Genomic DNA, 19625 nt, shown 5'->3' with positions numbered 1-19625 from the left:
CTCTGCGAACTGAGCCAGTGTTATCCTGTTAATGAGAAGCAGTGTGAATGACTCTATGGAACTCCTCCGGTTATGAATGGGAAACATAGATCTTATGGGAGCACAGAGGCCCTTGTCATGTCATGTCATGTGTGTGGGAGCCTGGCACCCAGCAGCAATGTCTATTATGTTGTAACCACCTACAGGCATCAAAACAACTTCCGACATAAACCATACACCACGTGGTGCGCTCAGTGTCTGGTCGCGGGGAATACACGTCACGGGCCGCGGCCCCTCCCTCCTTCCTTTTCACGCTCCATCTTGTAGCGTGGCCGCTGCTCTCCCCCCTCTCTCTTGGGTGCGGGACTTTTACAGAAGATATTTAATGCCTGGATTACTGCAGATGGAAGACATGGAGAGCTGTAACGGCGAGGTGAAGGTGAGCGGGTGGGGACTTCCCGGCATCAGCTGATCGCGCCCGGAGAACACGCGGCGCCTGCTGATGACGTCACTGCACAGCACTGAGACCGGTGTATTTGTCACTAATCATAATCAGCTGCTAAGAGGTGTCACTGGTCTCATCATAACGTGCTGGGACTTGTAGTTCAATAGATTAAATCTTGTATCTACCTCTTCTGTGACCTCTGGTGTATTTCCAGACGATTTCAGGATGTCTGAGTATTGTCTTTCAAATTCTGTATGTACTAACATTGACTGAACAGAACCCAAATATTGCCAGAACTGTTATAAAAAGTGCAAGTTGATTTATTTGACAAGCGTTTTGAAATTAGTTAAAATGTATACATATATCATGAATTAATATAAACTGACAACAGGGAGAAGTATAAGTGGTGCTGGGCAGCTTAAATAGTGGATAATTTGCAAATGAATAGATATGAAGGTTGGCACACGCGGCATTTTTGGTCCATTTTTAAGCAGTCCGTTAAACACATCCGTTTTTGATAGGTTTTACCAATTATCTTAATTAAAACTGGTCAAAAACGCATGCTTTTTTACGGACTGCTTGAAAATGGACCAAAAAACGGGTTCAAAACGCCATGTGTGGCATCACCCTTCCAATCCACACAGACCAAATAGTGCAAGTGCTACACATAAAGTTACAGTTACTTTCAGATGCCAAAAACTGATAACCTCAGTGTAAACACAGGTCATGCTCGCTGCCCAGCACCAACTCCAACATGTGTTTCAGTCGAAAGACCTTTTGTCAAGGCCAAACACATAATATTAAAACGCATGTGTCAGAACGCTACGTGTGAATGCACCTTCAGGGCACTTTCACGGAATGCGTTGCGGGTTTGATGCTTTCCAAAGGCCGGCGCCACACGTGGCGACTTTGTCTGCGTTTGCAAGCGCAGACAAAGCGCCCTGTGTGGCGCCGGCCAAAGGCTTTAACCTTGATCACTTGCAGAAGTAACATTGCGTTTCCACTGCATTTGCTAAAACACAATGTTACCTCAGCATGTGATCTAGGCTGGAGCCTTTGGAATGGGTCAAAAATGCAGCGCATCGTGTGAGGCGTCTGCATTGTGTTTGCGCTCTTAGGGTGATGCCACACATGGCGTTTTGAATCCGTATTTGGTCCGTTTTTAAGCAGTCCGTGAAACAGTCCGTTTGACAGATTATACCAATTATCTTGACTAAAACTGGTAAAAAAAACGCATGCGTTTTTTGGACGGATTGCTTAAAAACGGACCAAAAACATGTTGAAAACACCATGTGTGGCATCACCCTAAATTGTCGTTGAGCCATTAAGGCACACAACGTTAAGGGGTTAATATATCACACCGTATTTGCAATGTGTTGCAAAATTTTAAGAAATCATTGGAAAAGACAACTGTATCCTGTAATAAGGTACAGCACATAATATATCTGCTTATCCTGTCACATCTATAAACCTAATGTAATAATTATCACTTTATCGCAGACACCGAAACTGAAGAAAAAGAAGCATGCCGAGTCTTCTCCTGAAGCCGCTGAGCAAATGGATGAGGAGCAAGAAGAAGACAAAGCTCCTAAAGTAAAAAAATCAAAGAAGAAAAAAGAAAAGAATGAGCAGGAACAGGTCAACGACGAAGAGGTAACAATACACTGCATGAGCTGGAGGGAGAGTATTGGGGTTTTTTTTTTTTTTTTTTTTTGGAAGGAAAATTCCCCAATCCTAATCTAAGGGCAGCAGGACAAGCTTTAGGGCGCCTTCATACATTCCGCTAGCGTCGCGTTCACTGCACAGGGGGCGGGGCTCGGGATGATCGTATATGCGTTTCCAGAGAAACGCATGTGTTTCCCGGGAAAAGCATATCCGATCGGCCCGAGACCCGCCCCCTGTGCACTAGCAGAGCGTTATGAATTCGACACTAGCGGAGTGTGTGAACGCACTCTCAGGGTGTGGTCACACGTAACGCAGGGCTGCATTTACAAACGCAGCATTAGGGTACAGGGGCGGTCCTCGGCCCAATCCAGTATCTGTTTCTATGGAACCGCAAGCGATCAGCAGCCAGAATCCGGTGACTTACGTTGTTCTGCTTCACGGGGTTCAGGTTACCGATCACATGCTTTTCCATAGAAACCAAAACAGATGGGTTGATTAGATTGTGAACCCCATTTGGGACAGGGACTGATTTGGCAAGCTTGCATAATCTGTGTGCAGTATACAAATAAAGGAATTATTTTATAAATTATTATAGAAACATATATGTGATACATGCACAGCATGAATAATCTGCAGCTGAAGCACATTCACGGCTTGTAACTCTTTTGCTGTGGATCTTGGTACAGAATTTAACCGAATACAGCGATTTGGATTTTTTTTTTTTTTATTTCTTATTCCATTGATGGTTTGGACAATTTGGGACATGATGATACCTAACATGTTTGTAATTGATATCTTTATTAATTATGGGGAAAGGGAGATGATAATAATTCTTTATTTATATAGCGCACACAGATTTCGCAGCGCTGCACAAAGTATGTCAAGTCAGTCCCTGTCCCCATGGGGCTCACAATCTAAACAACCTAACAGTATTTTTTTGAAGTGTGAGAGGAAACCGGAGGACCCAAAGGAAACCCACGCAAACACAGAGAACATACAAACTCTTTGCAGATGTTGATGATTTCATCTTTTAACTAAAAAAAAAAAAAAGCTATTCTTATTCACAATTTAACCCCTTAACGATGCACGCCATAAAAGTATGGCTCACGGCAAGTGCGGGTACATGGAAAGGGCTCGGGGGGCTTCTTTTATCATATTGATAACTGCTGTGATTGTGGTAATATTGGGTTATGGAAATAGTGCTAATTAGTCTGGAGCGCTCTGGCTATGTCACCAGTCTTTTAATTTATTCACTCCCCCTATTCTGATACAAGTCCCTGTGCACTGTGGATAGGCAGGACTTGTATCAGAATGGGTGCGAGTGAATATAATATAGCATATAGTATTAGACGAATTAGCATAATTTTTATAACTCTACATTGCTGCAATAAAAGTCTAATAATTACAATAAAATACTCCTCGGGAACTTCTTGGTAGGAGATGTCTACCATCAGTAAGACTGATGGTATATGTCCTTTATGGCTGTATTCACTTATTTGTATATAGCGGCTGTGAGCATTACAGGTGCATCATACACAGGTGTGGTGTGCAAACTGTATCTCATCACACTGGGGGACATTTACATCAAGTGTCGGTGTCTGCATTGGCTTTGTTACCGACCTGCTCTCGGTAAGAAGATACACATATAATATTGTGGAGCTGTGCAGAGACATTTCTGGCGCCTAGACCATTTTTTGTCCCTGGGACCAAAATCTGTCCCGAGCACCAGAAATGTGTCCAACAGTCAGAGAACAGGCAACAGTGCGGTAGCACTGATTTGTGTCCCTGCTAGACCGAATTTCTTTTGGTCTACTTTACGCCAGTTTACGGCGTCAAAAAATGGCTGTGACACATATTAATTGTGTCTGAGTTTCCACTCCGCCAAAGCCACGCCCCTTTTCAGAGAAGAGTCGGAGCAGGCGGAAAAAGTCATTTTTTTCTGTCCCCGACAGCTAATAAATAGGTAGGAGAGCAGAAGATGCGGTGAAAGCGCCACAAAACTGGCGGAAACACCATAGTAAATGTCCCCCACTGTGTCTGAGCTATGCTGCTTTGCTGCAAAAGATCAGGTCCTATTGCTTTCCGAATTTGCAATGCAGCCCCTCATCACCCTCTCCTTCTCCATCCGGCTCATGGACGTGTGAATAGAACTCAATCCTGTCACTGTCCTGGATACCAGGTTGGCGACGACTTGTGTGCCCAAAAACTCATGAGAGGGTCTCTTTAAAAATAAAAAAGGCTTTATACTTGCCTATTATCAGACTCTTAGGCTGGTGACATGCGTAGCGCTTTTGTTGTGGTTTTTTTAAATGTGTTTTTGCATCCTTGGAAAAAAAAAATATTTGCATATTGGCCTTTTTTTAAATGGGTTTTAGGTTAACTTGGCTTTTTTTTTTTTACTGTTTTTGAGGTGTGTTTTTATTGGTTGCGTTTTGTTACATGGAGAACAAGATCACTGAGTTTTTACAAATTCCAGGAGACACAGCGGCCTGCAATTTCCGCACATCAAGCGTTTTTAAAAACTCAAATGCAAGCAAACACTAAAAAAAAAAAAAAAAAAATTGCAACAGAAACGTGACAAAAACATCTTGTGTGGATCACCAAAGCCAGTGAAATACACCCAGCTTTCACTACTCATGTGCCTAAGATTAAAGGACATCTACCACCAGGATGAAGGATTGTATACCAAGCACACTGACATAATGGTGTGTGCTCCGTCCAGCAGGATCTGCTCTTCTTTTTGCTTCTTATTCCCTGGTTTTTACAAAATATTGTAAAATTATAGAAATGTGCCTGAGGTTCATAAGCCTTGCATACAGTCCTTGGTGGTAGATGCACTTTTAATTCTTAAAAACCAGGGAATAATAAGCTTAAGGGAGACGGTCACACGGAGCGTTTTGGTTTCGTTTTCCTTGCGTTTTGAAAAGCATTACAAAAGCTGAGGAGAGCTCATTTGCCTAATTACATTACTGTTGATATTTGTATTTACGAAATGCAATGTAAACATGATGTTAACACATGTGTTCACAGTGCATTGAAAATGCTGTAACTACACTTATGAAGCGGCATATATTGTTTTAATCCCTGAGTTTAGTGGTTTTGCTGAATAAACAACTATGACATTCAGGACCTTGGGAAAGCTTGATTGCATGCTTCTCAAAGTACATAAACACATTACACAAGCTGTCTGCACTGTCCAGACAGGACTAATCAACCCAAGCTGGATCACTCATAGACAGCAGCTGGGGGATGGTGCAGCGATTGATCTATTCTGCCTGTCAGAGATTTCATCATTCTCTTGAGCAGTGTAAGAGAAGCGCTGAACCCGGCAAAAGAGCGACAGAGACTCATTGGGGCAGATTTACTTACCCGGTCCAGTCGTGATCCAGTGGCGGGTTCTCCTACACTGATTTGAATCCGTCCGGGATTCACTAAGGTCCGTGTGCCGATATCCACTAGGTGTCGCTGCTGCGCCGAGGTCCGCTGGAGTTCACCTTCTATTTCTTGGTGCAGGTAAGTGCGTGTCAAGCGACACTTTTTTTTTTTTTTAATTTTAAATACCGTGATTTTTCCGAATCCGTTATACGTTCTGAAGGACTCTGAAGGAGCTACGGTCAGGGATTCATTGGAGTTTGATACATCTCCCTCCACCTCTGCAAACAAAATGGAGTCGAGATATTTACTGGCTTCTGAAGACCTAGAACCCCTCTTAAAGGCTGTACGCGATACCCTGAAAATAGAGGAGGTAGAAGATATACAATCCATCCAGGATGAACTCTTCGGTCTACTTAAAGTAAAAAAGAGGTGTGTATTCCTAATTAATAACACTCATAAAGAGCTGATTTTGGAAGAATGGAGGGAACCGGAAAATAAAGTTTCCTTATCCAAAGAATTCAAGAACCACCTTTTGTTTGAAGAGGAATCCAGGTGATGGAATTCAGCTCCTAAGATGGACATTCAGGTCACCAAGATGACTAAGAAAACCGACATGCCCTTTGAGGACACTACCCAGTTGAAGGACCCGCTGGATAGAAAGGCAATCTGTTGAAAAAGAGCTGTGAGTGTTCCATGCTGAATTTAAAATCCAACATCGCTATAACATCTGTAGCTCGTACCCTTTCCACTGGGTAATGGAGTTGGAGAAGCATGTCAGAGATGGAACCCCAAGGGACTTGTTACTTCATACCTTCTCGACCTTAAAGGCAGCTACAGCATTCATCGCAGATGCCTCGGCGGAAGGGGTAAGGATTAGTGCAAAGGAAGGAGCACTATCCAACTTGGTGAGAAGATCCCTCTGGTTACGTCAGTGGAACGGAGACTTTAGGTCTAAGTCCAAATTGTGCGGCATTCCCTTTCGAGGGAGAGTATGTGTTTGGGCCCGAGTTGGATACCATCCTGGAAAAGGCAGGAATTGACCGCTCTTCCTCCCACAAATTACGTCCTAACCAGGCAACCATCTCAGGATCCATTACTCCAGCTCTGGGCAGAAGTTGATAGAGTTAGACGTGATTATCCCTGTACCTCCGGAACATCAAAGAAGAGGACATTTTTCCCCCATTGTTCCTCACCATAAAGACTCTTCGACAACTAGGCTGGATAATCAACTTAGAGAAATCCAACCTAGATCCAAGCATGAATGTAGTCAGAGACGCCATCTTAATGGCAGTTCCTGCAGGCATCTCTGGGGTCCCGATCGGGTTCAGGCTTAATCACATGCTGAGGATACATTGGGGCAGATTTATCAAGTGTCTGAAAGTCAGAATATTTCCAGTTGCCCATGGCAACCAATCACAGCTCAGCTTTCATTTTACCAGTGCTCATGAATATTTTAAAGGGGATCTGTGATTGGTTGCCATGGGCAACTGGAAATATTCTGACTTTCAGACACTTGATAAATCTGCCCCATTGTGTTTTAGCAGATGCAGTGGAAACGCAATGTAAACTCGGCATGTGATCAAGGCTGCAGCCTTAGGGCGCGTTCACACGTTGCGTTTTGACCTGCGTTTTCATTGCATTTGAAACGCATATACAACAGCTGAGGAGGGGTGCTTTGCCTAATTACACCACTATAAACATTTCCGTTTACAAAACGCATTCTAAACGCGATGTTAACGCATGCGTTAACATTGCGTTTACAAACGTAAACGGTAATGTAATTAGGCAAATCACCTCTCATCAGCTGTTGTATATGCGTTTCAAACGCAATGTAAACGCGACCAAAACGCAACGTGTGAACGCGCCCTCAAGGTCATTGGCACACGTGGTGTTTTTTTTTTCATTGCATTTTTGTTTTCAATGGGTTTTGCTTGCGTTGCGTTTACAAATACAATGGAAGCGCCCAAGCATGGGCCACGCCACAATCTCCTATGTGTTTAAAAGGAAACGCACACAATCGATAACAACACTCGTGGTGCGTTCACACGTTCCGCAAGCGTGGGGGGCGGGTCTCGGACCGATTGCATATGCGTTTCCCAGGAAACTCATGCAATTGATAACCCGATCGCATGCATTTCTCTGGAAACACATATGCAATCGCCCCGAGCCCCGCCCCCTGTGCGCTAGTGACGCGTTACTAACGCAACGCTAGTGGAACGTGTGAACTCGCCCTCAGGGTCTTGCATTGCTTTAAAAAGACATGAGGTGCTGGTTACCAAATGCATATGTGAGGCACACTGTGGCAGGCGCCATGTGTGACAGTACCCTCACTGGTGGAGTGGCAGATCCTGTAGCTTTATCATATACCAGTGACGGCAAACCTGTTAGACACTGCGTGGCCAAACTACAACCAACCCTGCGTATTTATCGCAAAGTGACAGCCACAATTTAAGCAGTAACTTATTACCCCCCTGCTCTGTCACAGGTTTAAAATGTATAGGCACCTGAGGACACCAATACAGTAAAAAGAAGTAGTAGCATGGATCATCATTGTAGCTTCCTTCTAGGGTCCTGGGCTGCCTGTCATTGCAAAAGGCCTCGAGACCTGTCTGGCGAACCCTGCCCTAGGGTGATGGCAAGGGTGCCCATATAGAGGGCTCTGAGTACCACCTATGGGGCCATAGGTGGCACTCTGAGCCCTCTATATGGGCACCCTTGCCATCACCTCAGGGCAGGGTTCGCCATACAGGACTCAAGGTCTCTTTCGATCACAATAGGTTCGCCACCACTGTCCTATATACTATGAGTGCTGGAAATTGCATAGCACCACACCACATCAGTCCTATAAACTGTCAGTATGACTCATGGAGATAACCGAGTGCTGTGTTCTGCACATGCTGACACTGTCATAGCCATTGAATGGCTAGCAGGAAACCTCCTGATAGCTGGGGCCCTAGTAGTCTGTGCTCCACCAGCCATAACCTGTGCACGGGGAAGAGATGCAGACTTGCTACAACACGAGTACTGAGCGAGTCGGTCCCTATGACATCCGTATATTATCTGTACATATCCTGATAATCCGGGGGTGGTTCACATATGTCTGTGTGTGTACAGTATACCCAAAGACTGTATGGCAGCGCTTATTATGATACATGTTATGATACATGGGGAGCAGTACTAGAGTCGCGCACACAAACAACTCTCGTCACCAACCAGCGCCCCACGTGGTGCGCTCAGTGCCTGGTCGCGGGGAATACACGTCACCGGCTGCGGCCCCTCCCTCTTTCCTTTTCACGCTCCATCTTGTAGCGTGGCCGCTGCTCTCCCCCTCTCTCTCGGGTGCGGGACTGTTACAGACGATTTTAATGCCTGGATTACTGAAGATCGAGAACATGGAGAGTTGTAACGGCGAGGTGAAGGTGAGTAGACGGGACGGGCGGCGGGGGAGGACGGTAACGTCATGTTTGTTGAGCTCGATCTCTCCGGATCAGCTGATGGCGGCCGTGAACACATGTCAGCAGCTGTGAGCGCCACATGTGCTGCTGGGAGCGGAGTAACTACTCCCATCATCACTGTGGCATGCTGGAGGTTGTAGTTCTCCGATATAAATCTACATTTCATAGACTTTAAACACTTTAGTGATCACAGGTTTACAACTACATCTATAGTCAGGGAGATGTGACACCATCACAAGGTGGTAATAATCCCTTCTTAGAGCATGAAACATCCTCTTCTTGTGCTTCAGCAATGTTATATGTATAAAAGAGCAGATTTCTGTGACTACATGACTGCTGCCGGAGCGCGGGATGGGGGACACGCGTGCACCGGATATTTGTATGTAGAAGATTTTGTTAGTAATTTAGTACACAAATCTGTAAATGAGACGCGTGATCCGTTTTTTTGTAATCCGGAGGGTATTGTCATCACTTTCTTGTTCCAACTTCTTGAAGGTTATCTCAGCTTGTCAGTATGACATCATCATAAGAACAAGGGGAAAAAAACGAGCTGTAGCTGTACGAGGGTTTGTTTGTGACACCAGTTGTGGTTAATTTTACTTTTTTTGTGTGTACGTTTCTTCACTTTCTGATCAACAATTTTCACTATATTCCTCTTAGTTGAATTTTTTTTTCCCCTTTTAACCTCTTAACAACTTGGCCCTTTTTTTGTTTTTGCGTTTACATTTTCAGTGTGCAGATCTGTGTGAGGGCTTGTTTTCTGCACAAAAACATTTTGATATTCCTTGATGTGCACTGGGGAGCGAGAATAAAGATGCAAATACAGTGAAATCGATTAAAAACCACATTTGCACAGTTTTCTTGTGGGCTCAGTTTTTGCATCATGGCACAATCATGGGGGGGATACCAAGTTTATATGGGGTTTGATTAGATTGTGAGCCCCATTGGGGACAGGGACTGATTTGGCACGCTCTGTGCAGCGCTGCATAATCTGTGTGCGCTCTATAAATGAAGGAATTATCAGTAGATGCTAAAAAATTTAAACCTGTACAAAAAAAAAAATCTTAATTTCGCCCTCTTCTGACTAATAATCTTTTCATAATTCAGTGTACAGATCTGTGTACGGTTTTATTTATCTTTTTTGCGAGATGAGCTGATGGTTTTTGTTCCCTACAATTTGAGGATTGTTACCATTTTTAAAAACCTTTTTTTTTTAACTTTCATTTTGGGTCGGATCGATCACAAGATACCAAATTTATACAGGTCTTCTAATAAATGTTAAAAAAAATCTAATTCATTCTTCTTTTTTTCTTTCTATGGTTTTCAGAAAATCTCTGAAACTCCCAAATCCAAGAAGATGAAAAGAAAAATCCAAAATGGGGAAGCGGAGGAACCTAATTTCGTGCACGAACCTAATCTCAACGGAGAGGTGACCGAAGATTGTAACAACAATAAAAAGGTTGGTCTCTGAAGCCTTGTTCTGGGAATATATCTGCTCGTCCTGAAACCTAATTTGACGATCATCACTTTATCTTAGACACCGAAACTGAAGAAAAAGAAGAAGCGTGCCGAAGAAGAGTCTCCTCCTGAAGCAGCTGAGCCAATAAATAACACGCCTGCAGAAATTGCAGCTCCTAAAGTGAAAAAAACGAAGAAGAAAAAAATGGAAACTGAGCAGGAAAAATCGGAATCAGAAGAAACGTCAGTATCGCAACTAAAGATGAATGGCAAACAGGTAACTACGGGCTCTCGATCAAGCTTACTTTTACTGTTCATTACTGTAAGGCCCCATACACATGAGCACATATGGCGGCTGTGTACAAGGCATACAAATGGCAGCTAGCGTACGCCTGCCTGCACTGTGCCATCATCGGAAATCGGGCATGAGCTCCCTTTGTAGATGGGAGGGGTGAGGAGTTCTCCCCTTCTTCAGCCGGTGGTGCGGGGCCTAATTCTGGGCTTAATATGCAGGGCAGGGCATTGACCTTTTTTCATCTTTTCCGCTTATTTTACAGAATGGTACACGATTGGAACTAAAGAAAACCTCTGCTAGTGAGAACGCAAACTTGGAAAGCAAATCTAATGGGGCCCCGCCGGCAAAGAGAGTAAAACTGACTCCCGAGGTGGAAAAGAGTGATGAGGAAGCGAAATCTGATGATGAGGTATGTCTGTCCAGGGAAATCACTCATGAAGTCTCAAGTCATGGTTTGTTTTATAACATGTATGTATAACTATGTATGTTTTTTTTTTTTTGTTTTTTTTTTTGTAGGAGACCGCCTTGGAGAAAAAGCAAGGCGACTTTTCTAATTTTCCTATTTGTAATGAAACCGTCAAAAATTTGAAAGGTAAAACTGATGGGTTTTCATTTCTATAAACTGTATTTGGTACACGAGGCAGTTGTGGTGCACACATGTTAAGGGCACGGTTTCAGGTCTATGAGTTCCTATGTATTTCTCCTTTGGCTGGCACATAGGAACTTTTACCTATAAGGCAGAGTAGTAGGTGAAAGATTTACTTGTCATCTCCAAATCGACTGCAGACTTTTTTGGGGAGGGTATACATTTTCATCAGGAATGCAAGAAAGTGGAAATTTGGTCCATATTTGTAGCCAGATTTTGGATATACAGTATTTTTCGAAGTATAAGGCGCACCATCAATAAATGCCTGCTAAATTGTCTCGGTTCATATATAAGGCGCACCGGATTATAAGGATGAATGACCAGCAGGTGGCAGACCTGTGCACAGTTCAAGGCAGCTGTTGTCTGTAAGTACGGTTCATATATAAGGTGCACTGGACTATAAGGCGCACCTTTGATTTCTGAGAAAATCAAAGGATTTTTTGTGCGCCTTATAGTCCGAAAAATACGGTAGCCAATGTTTGGACTTTTCTTGCATTCTGTTCCCCATTAACACTGATCGGTTCCCGGCCGGTGCAAGGGAATGTGCCCAGTTGGTGGCAAACATGGAAAGATACATTTTTCCAGCACACAGCGTTAATGTTTTTTTTTTTTTTTTTTTTTGTTTTTTTTTTTGATCCAATGCACAGATAAAACACAGTGCTTTAAAGGGAGCCTGTCGGAGGACCCCTTTTTGTCTCCCCCATGTGCCTACAGTCAATTGTGAGCACATTTTGAAAATGTTTTTATAATAAATCCAGACTTTTTTTTTTAGTTCTAACAAAAACCTGTATCCATTTTACATTTTCATTAGAACTCTAAGCTCGATTTTATAATCAAACGCTTTTTGGAATGTGCTCACGATTGTCTATGGGGACATGGGGGGGGGGGGGCATGGAGAAAAAGGGGTTCAGGTTCCCTTTTAAGACTGTCCCCACACCATGTATGTAAAAACCGTTGTTTGTTTGGGTGCAGTCTTGAAGCGCCATGTTTTATCTCTGTACTTGATCGATAAAGAAGATTTTTTTTTTTTTTTTTATTGTCTTCCTGTGTGCTAGAGAATTTTATCTTTCTATGTTTGGCACAGGCTTCTAGGCGAGCTTACTTCCGTGCTCTACCCATGTAATGCTTACATTTATACCTGCGGCCTGACCTGTAATAAACCACCACCACTGTCTGTAGTGAACTTATTTTCTCTCTCTTGTTTTACAGCTAAAGGAGTCACCTACCTGTTTCCTATTCAGGTTAAAACCTTCAATACTTGTTACAATGATATAGATGTTGTTGTCCAGTCTCGCACTGGTACAGGCAAAACCTTATCATTTGCCATCCCTGTCATTGAGAGACTGCTCCAAGATAAAAGTCCATTGCAGCGTGGACGACCCCCCAGGGTAAGACTCCTGCCTTCTTCCTTTCCTGGTGTTTGTAATGCAATAAAAACCCATTAAAATGAATGATTCTCCTTTTTTAGGTGCTTGTCCTTACACCAACCAGAGAACTTGCAATTCAGATTCAGAATGAAATTGTGAGCATTTCCAGAAAGCTGACAACTTGCTGTTTCTATGGAGGAACACCTTATCAGAGACAAGGTGAGATTGTCATCAGGGTATTGATGTGTTTTGTATGAATTCTGGGATGTCCAAAAAAAAAAAAGTAAACGTTTTAAAATTTATTTTTTTTTTACTACAAAACTTGAATTTTGACTCACTTGTCCCACTTTTGCCATCTACAGCTTTGTTGATTGTTATAGCCAACTCCATAAGTTACTGCACAGGTGGGAAAAACCACCAAAAAACTAACTTTTTTTTTTCTTCTTTCCAGTGACTTTAATAAACTCTGGAATCGATATTCTGGTTGGGACCCCTGGCCGTGTGAACGATCTTATCCAGAACTACAAACTGAATCTCTCGGTTCTCAAGCATGTGGTCTTGGATGAGGTTGACATGATGTTGGACATGGGGTTTGCAGAACAAGTTGAAGAAATATTAAAAGTCCGTTATAAACCTGGTATGTGAGAAATGTTTATCTGCTCTAAAGCTAAGACTCTATTTGTTGTTTGAGGTTAAAGGAGTTGGCCACTTTTCAATAAATCTCTTCTTTTAGACATGTTCTGCCTGTATATGTATCTGTGTCCTTGCCTCCTTTGAAAGCTACAGCCTTTCCCTGTTCTCGGGGTGCTGCCCCCTGCATACACACAGCTGCCATTTGTTACTGCTCCAGGATATCCGTGTGACGTCATCCTCTGTGTGTCTTCTCATAGTCAATCTACACTGACTGTGAGAGGGATGTAGAAAGGAGCAGCATGACTCCTACTGTGCTGCTGCAGCTCCTCCTATTCAGCAGAGTTAGAAAGGTAAAGAAGCATGGCGGGTCTGTACACTGTACAAAAGTAAGTAGCAGGAGTGCTTAATTACTTGATGAACATTCAGGGATGATCAGAAAAGCGATAAAGGCACATGGGAAACTTGGAAGAGTGACCAACCCCTTTAAAATTCTGGACTAGCTCCCCAATGTTTAGTTAATGTGTATGTGTTTGTTTGTTTCTGTCCAGATCATAATGAGAACCCACAGACTCTTCTCTTCTCTGCAACCTGCCCTGATTGGATGTACAATGTTGCCAAGAAATACATGAAGCCAAAGTATGAAAAGATTGACCTTGTTGGACACCGTAGTCAGCGGGCTGCCATCACTGTTGAAGTGAGTTCTATGCTTCTACAGCTTTAAGAGGTTGTAGGGGTAAAATTAGTTACTTATTCGAGCGCACCACATTTGTAACTGGGTCCCCTTTAACAACATCTACATGTTGGCCCTGGGGTCTAAATCTCTCGCTGCAGATTTGGCTCTCATTTAATGAAGCTGTCTGCACTGTTCTGCGGAGAACCACTGATATGTGAGGGTGCTGGGTGTCGGACCCTCCCCAATTTGATATTGTGGAACTTTTAAGGATGAGCATTATATTTTGTAATGTGAACTCTTGATTGTATTTCACTGGCCTGGATAACCATTATTAGTCATGTAGATATTTTGTGAATTTTTTTTTTTTTTATCAAATAAAATTGTTCCTTGTCTTGCAGCATTTGGCCATTGAATGTAACAGATTTCAGAAACCTATGGTCCTGGGTGATGTGATTCAGGTTTACAGTGGAAGCCATGGGAAAACCATTGTCTTCTGTGACTCCAAGCTGGAAGCTCATGAGTTGTCCACAAATTGTCCCTCATTAAAACAAGTTAGTATGATTTGTCCTGTGGTCCATTTAACTCTGAGACTTGTGGGATAGTTTACCAAACCTACTTCTCTTTCTGAACATTTTTGTCGTTTTTCAGTCTGCTAAAGCATTACATGGAGATCTTCAGCAAAAAGAGCGTGAAGTCATCTTGAAAGGTTTTAGAGGAGGAGCTTTCAATGTATTAATTGCAACCAATGTTGCTGCCCGCGGCTTAGACATTCCAGAAGTCGACCTTGTGATCATATATTCCGCACCAAAGGTGAGTAGACGTCGCACCACCCACACCTATTTGATATGTATAGTGTACATGGGGGCTGTGATGATCATAACGTGTCTGAGACTATATATACTATACTGACTGTTCATGTTGGGTCCCCAGGAAGCTGATGCTTACGTGCACCGTTCAGGGCGTACAGGAAGAGCCGGTCGCACCGGAATCTGTATTTCTTTTTATGAACCCAGAGACAGATACCTTTTAAACAATGTTGAGTGGAATACGGTAAGTAAACCTAATTAAGATGCATATTTTATAAGGTGGGTGTACCTGACTGTCCCTGTTTAGTCTAATTGTACCATATGCTCTGTGTATGCTGCCACCTTGGAGCCCTTTCAGGTTTTGAAACTAGTTGTTAAATAAGTGAAATACTCTCTGGCTGGGTCTAAGGGTCAGAGTCCTGACTTTGGGCTAGTGTAGCTGGAATAGTTCTGAGCACACTAAATGTACAGTATTTGCTTATGGAGTCACTTGTCTGCAGAGCAGCCTTCAACAACTCATAGAAAAATGAAGGATAAAGGTGTATAGTAGAAGTATTACTATTTCTTACTATGTTCAAAATTTTAGTGTACCAGGGTCAAATGAAGACAGTATTTCAACCCCAATGGACATTGAACTTTGATTACACAGAACTTTTACTAGTTAAATACATTCATATGCTTTGTCTTCTTTTAGGGAATCAAATTCAAGAGAGTTGGAATCCCATCCGCTTTGAACGTTGCCAAGTCCTCCAGCACTGATGCCATAAAGTAATTGCTTTATATATTTTATGCTGCATGATGTCTTTTAAAGGAACTTAAAACTGGGAATTTGTAAAAGACAATGTTGGTTGTGACTCCAGTCACTAGTGGATTAAAATAGTGGTAGCCCGGGGGCCCCAAGGCCACCCAAACCACCCAAACCACCCACCAAATTTTATAGTGAGAAGGATCTTCACCCATGAAATCCTCATACATCTGTTCCTGCTCTCAATAGACATGTACACAAGAGCCAATTCAGGACCTTTAGAGGTCTTGAAACTGCAGGTTGAAAAGCAGAAGGGATGTATCCTCCATTCCCAAGAAGCTGATTCTAGGACCATATGTAGGAAGTGATTTCCAGGCTTGTAGGGGGCTAAAATATTCATACATTCATCCATAATCTGCCCCAGACTCCAGTAGATTTATTATTATTATTATTATTAAAATCATATTCTTCTTGCTATCTAGTAAGTTGATCCAGGGATTATTCTGGCACATTTTCAGTATGGAACAAATTTTTTTTCCCCCTAATATAGGCTTTGATTTCTCTGGACTTCATAAACATGTGTCCTTATTTTATTTTTATTTTTTTCCATCTTATGTACTGTATCTTTGATATAGACAATTTATTTTTGCAAAAGTGTAACTTTTGTGCCTTCCCCACAGGTCATTGGACTCTGTCCCGCTTGATGTTATTGAAAATTTTAAACCATACGCTGAAGAGCTCATTGAGAAGAAAGGCGCCTTGGAAGCTCTGGCAGCAGCGTTGGCTCATATTTCTGGCGCCGCCTCCATGGCACAGCGATCACTTCTCAACATGGAGACGGTAAGAAGCCTTACTTATGTGAAACATGGCCTGTTGCGCTTGGATATTATTGAATGGCTTTTCTAAAAATTGAAGCGGACAACTTGTAAACATAAAGATACCTAACCCTAGTGCATGTTCTTATCTTCCTTAGGGCTTTGTTACTGTCCTGTTGGAGTGTTCCGTGTCCATCCACAGCCCTAGCTTTGTCTGGCGTGCATTGAAAGAACAAATGGGAGAAGAAATTGATTCAAAAATACACAGAATGGTCCTTCTAAAGAATTCCACGGTAAGCATTGCAGCATAAGACTAATCTTATTTCATAAGAAACTTTGTACTGAGTAGCCGGGCATATGTCAGGCACGATGGACCAGAGGAGGGGTGACCCCCTCCACCCACTATAAAGATGCATGGTGCCCGGCCCGCACACACAGGGAAAGATGAGACATGTTCCATCTTTTCCCCGTTTATTGTACCACATATGTGCGCTACCGTATCTCTCTGTGGGCCTATGGCCATACATACGTCCCCCAACCCCCCCCCCCCCCCCCCCCCCCCCAATACATCCATGTGACTGCAGTCTTATATGTAGTACATATTCACTTGAAGTCTTATTTTTGAATAACAAATTGTTTTCTCTTTTCCAACAGGGGGCGTGCTTTGATGTTCAGCCAGAAACTCTGAAGCAAATGGAGGCAAGTCTTTGATATTTGACAAAAGACAGTACAGGCAGTCCCAGACTTGGCACCCAACTTAGACAACCCCTAGTTACAAACGGACCTCTCAGCCCACTGTGACCTCAGGTGAAGCTCTCGAGATGCTTTAACCCCAGGTTGCAATGATCAGCTGTAGGATGTCTGAAATTAAGGTTTATTGATAATCCTTGTCCCGACGACCGCACAAAATTTTGAAAATATTGTCACAGGGACCAAAATATTTTGTGTGTGTTCCAACTTGCATACAAAAATTTTACTTAAGAACAGACCTAAAGAATCTATCCTGTACGTAACCCAGGGACTGCCTGTGTGTCTAAATATTTTAAGAGCAAAAAGTTGCAAAATGATGTAGAATTGATCACCTGTGCACAGGAGAGATGCGTAGGGGGTCCCAATGATCAGCGACACTAACACGTCCGGGTGCACCAACAGCCTTATTTGCATTATCCATAAAAAGTTCTAAAAATGATCTGCATAGACAGAGGTTACATGATGGGCTTAGACTCCCTATACATGTATGTATTCATCATTTTCTTTTTACAGGATTCGTTTAAGAATTCTAAACGTTGGACACTTTCGGTCGCAAAAGAATTACCTGAGCTGGTAGAATCAAGGAGGGACAGCGGGGGCAGAGGAGGAAGAGGTTTTGGAGGAAGAGGTTTTGGAGGCCGAGGAAACTCTTTTGGTGGTGGCAACAGAGGTTCTTTCCGGAGAGGAGGAGACAGACGTGGTGGGGACAGACGTGGAGGATTTAGAAGACGGACCTAAATTCCAAGAACTGCTTCAAAGTTTTGTAACTTATTTTCTCCTAGATCAGCGATGTACCACTGAGTTTTATAGAACATATGTTCATAATTCTGTCTACTTCATTTTATGCCATGTAAAGTTGTTTCCTCCTGCCTTTATTAAATACCCATTATTGGAAGAAGTCTTTTTGTGGTTTATATCATCGAATACTTATAATTCATGGTCACTATTTGGCCACAGACATGCACTTGTATATATAGTGGGGCATAACTTGAGGGATGACCTGGGCCCGTGAAAAATTTTTTAAGAATGTATCCATGGATCAGAAACTGATAATTCCCCTATCACTGAAAACCAGGCCCGTTTGGGTCAGAAGGGGGCTATCCGTATTATGTTGGGCTGGTCTTGACGTATCTGCCTAAACTCTTGGGAGGAGTAGGGGAAGAAAAGCATATGAGAGGATAACGTCCCATTTTATTGACAAAGTATCCAGACACCACAGCTGGTCTCTTGGGTCCAGGGAGAAAAATTCTCTGACCTGTCTGTTATTTCGTGTCATAAACTGGTCTGTGACCGGTGACACCATTCTCGCTGGCGTAAAGAGTAAGAACTCAGGAAGTCAGCTTCCAGATTTTCGTTTCCCTTTATATGCACCGCCGATAGTGAGGATAGGTTCTGTTCTGCCAGTAGGTATATCTGGTAGGTCAGGTTCATTAGTGGTCCTCTCTTTGTGCCCCCTGACGATTTATGAAGGTTACCACAGTCGCCTTGTCTGAGAGTATCTCCAGGCTGTTTGTTTCCCTGAATGATTCTTGGGGATGCCCTGATTGCTTCAAGAATGCCTCTTAATTCTCTGAAGTTTGATGACCTTGAATACACGTCCTCGTCCCAGGGTCCCTGAAATAGATGTTCCTCTAACTGGGCTCCCTAGCCCCAGGAGCTCACATCTGTTACCAGGCACAGATTTTTCTCCCCTCTCAAAGACTGTCCCTTTTGAAGGTTCTCCACCAATCGAGGGACCCACGAGTTTCCTAAGGAAGATTCTCTGATCCAGACTGGATTGTTCTCCATTCCAGTGCTGGAGCATATGGAGTTTTGGAGGTCTGCATGGAGCATCACCCAAGGCATCGCTGGGATAGAAGCCATTATTAGACCCAGAGTTGACAATATACTACTTATTGTTGGTGACTCTTGTCTCTGTAGACTTCTTAACGATGATATCATCTTTGATACTTTCTTGGCTGGTAGATAAGATTTTTGACACGTCTAGTCAAATCCCTAAGAATATATTCTCTCTTGAAGGATCTAGAGACTATTTCTTTAAGTTTATCAACTAACCCAGTAAACTTCAGGTGTTCTGCACCTGACCTAGTTGGTGTCTTGTAGCTTCCGCTGACATCCCCACTAGTAAAAAGTTGTCCAGATATGGTCCAAAAATTCCCTGCCGTCTTACATAAGAGGCCACTCCCGCAATATGCTTTGTGAATACTCTTGGGGCGACAGCCACAGAGCTGCACCCAGGAGTCTCTCCAATGAACCATGGCTAGAATCCCATTCAAAAACTGCTTCAGGCTGCATTCACACAATGGGTTTGCCTTGTTTTGAAATGCATTGGACTAAATGCTTCATCACATTTAAATGCATGTAGTAGCAGCATGCATGTTGTATGTGACATTGTTAGTCATTACTATCAATGTTAAAAGACAAAACACGAGTTTGTGTTTTGCCCAATGCATTTAAATTGCAAACACAATTATGTGTAAGAAGGCAATTCCAGCAGAGTGGGGAGGAGCATGTCCCA

At 42.9% G+C, this 19625-nt stretch overlaps 1 protein-coding gene across 2 annotated transcripts; it reads left to right on the top strand.

Annotated features, from left to right (window-relative positions):
- Positions 1-262: 262 nt before the first annotated feature.
- On the top strand, positions 263-18005 carry DDX21 (DExD-box helicase 21). Of its 2 annotated transcripts, XM_072130990.1 has the most exons (18): positions 263-418; positions 1925-2077; positions 10247-10378; positions 10457-10654; positions 10935-11081; positions 11189-11264; positions 12528-12706; positions 12787-12904; positions 13137-13322; positions 13867-14012; positions 14390-14542; positions 14640-14801; positions 14922-15041; positions 15492-15565; positions 16223-16382; positions 16516-16650; positions 17012-17056; positions 17621-18005. In XM_072130990.1, the coding sequence occupies exons 1-18, from the start codon at positions 365-367 to the stop codon at positions 17843-17845; spliced, it is 2463 nt and encodes an 820-aa protein (XP_071987091.1). In that variant the 5' UTR covers positions 263-364; the 3' UTR covers positions 17846-18005. The 2 variants fall into 2 exon arrangements, with proteins under 2 accessions (XP_071987091.1, XP_071987090.1); XM_072130989.1 differs by lacking the exons at positions 263-418; positions 1925-2077 and adding an exon at positions 8725-8883.
- Positions 18006-19625: the final 1620 nt, after the last annotated feature.

This window comes from Engystomops pustulosus, chromosome 11, assembly GCF_040894005.1.
Source record: "Engystomops pustulosus chromosome 11, aEngPut4.maternal, whole genome shotgun sequence".
Classification (NCBI taxonomy): Eukaryota; Metazoa; Chordata; class Amphibia; order Anura; family Leptodactylidae; genus Engystomops; species Engystomops pustulosus.
Note: the sequence above shows the minus strand (reverse complement) of the source record. Positions and strands in the feature narration are given on the sequence as shown.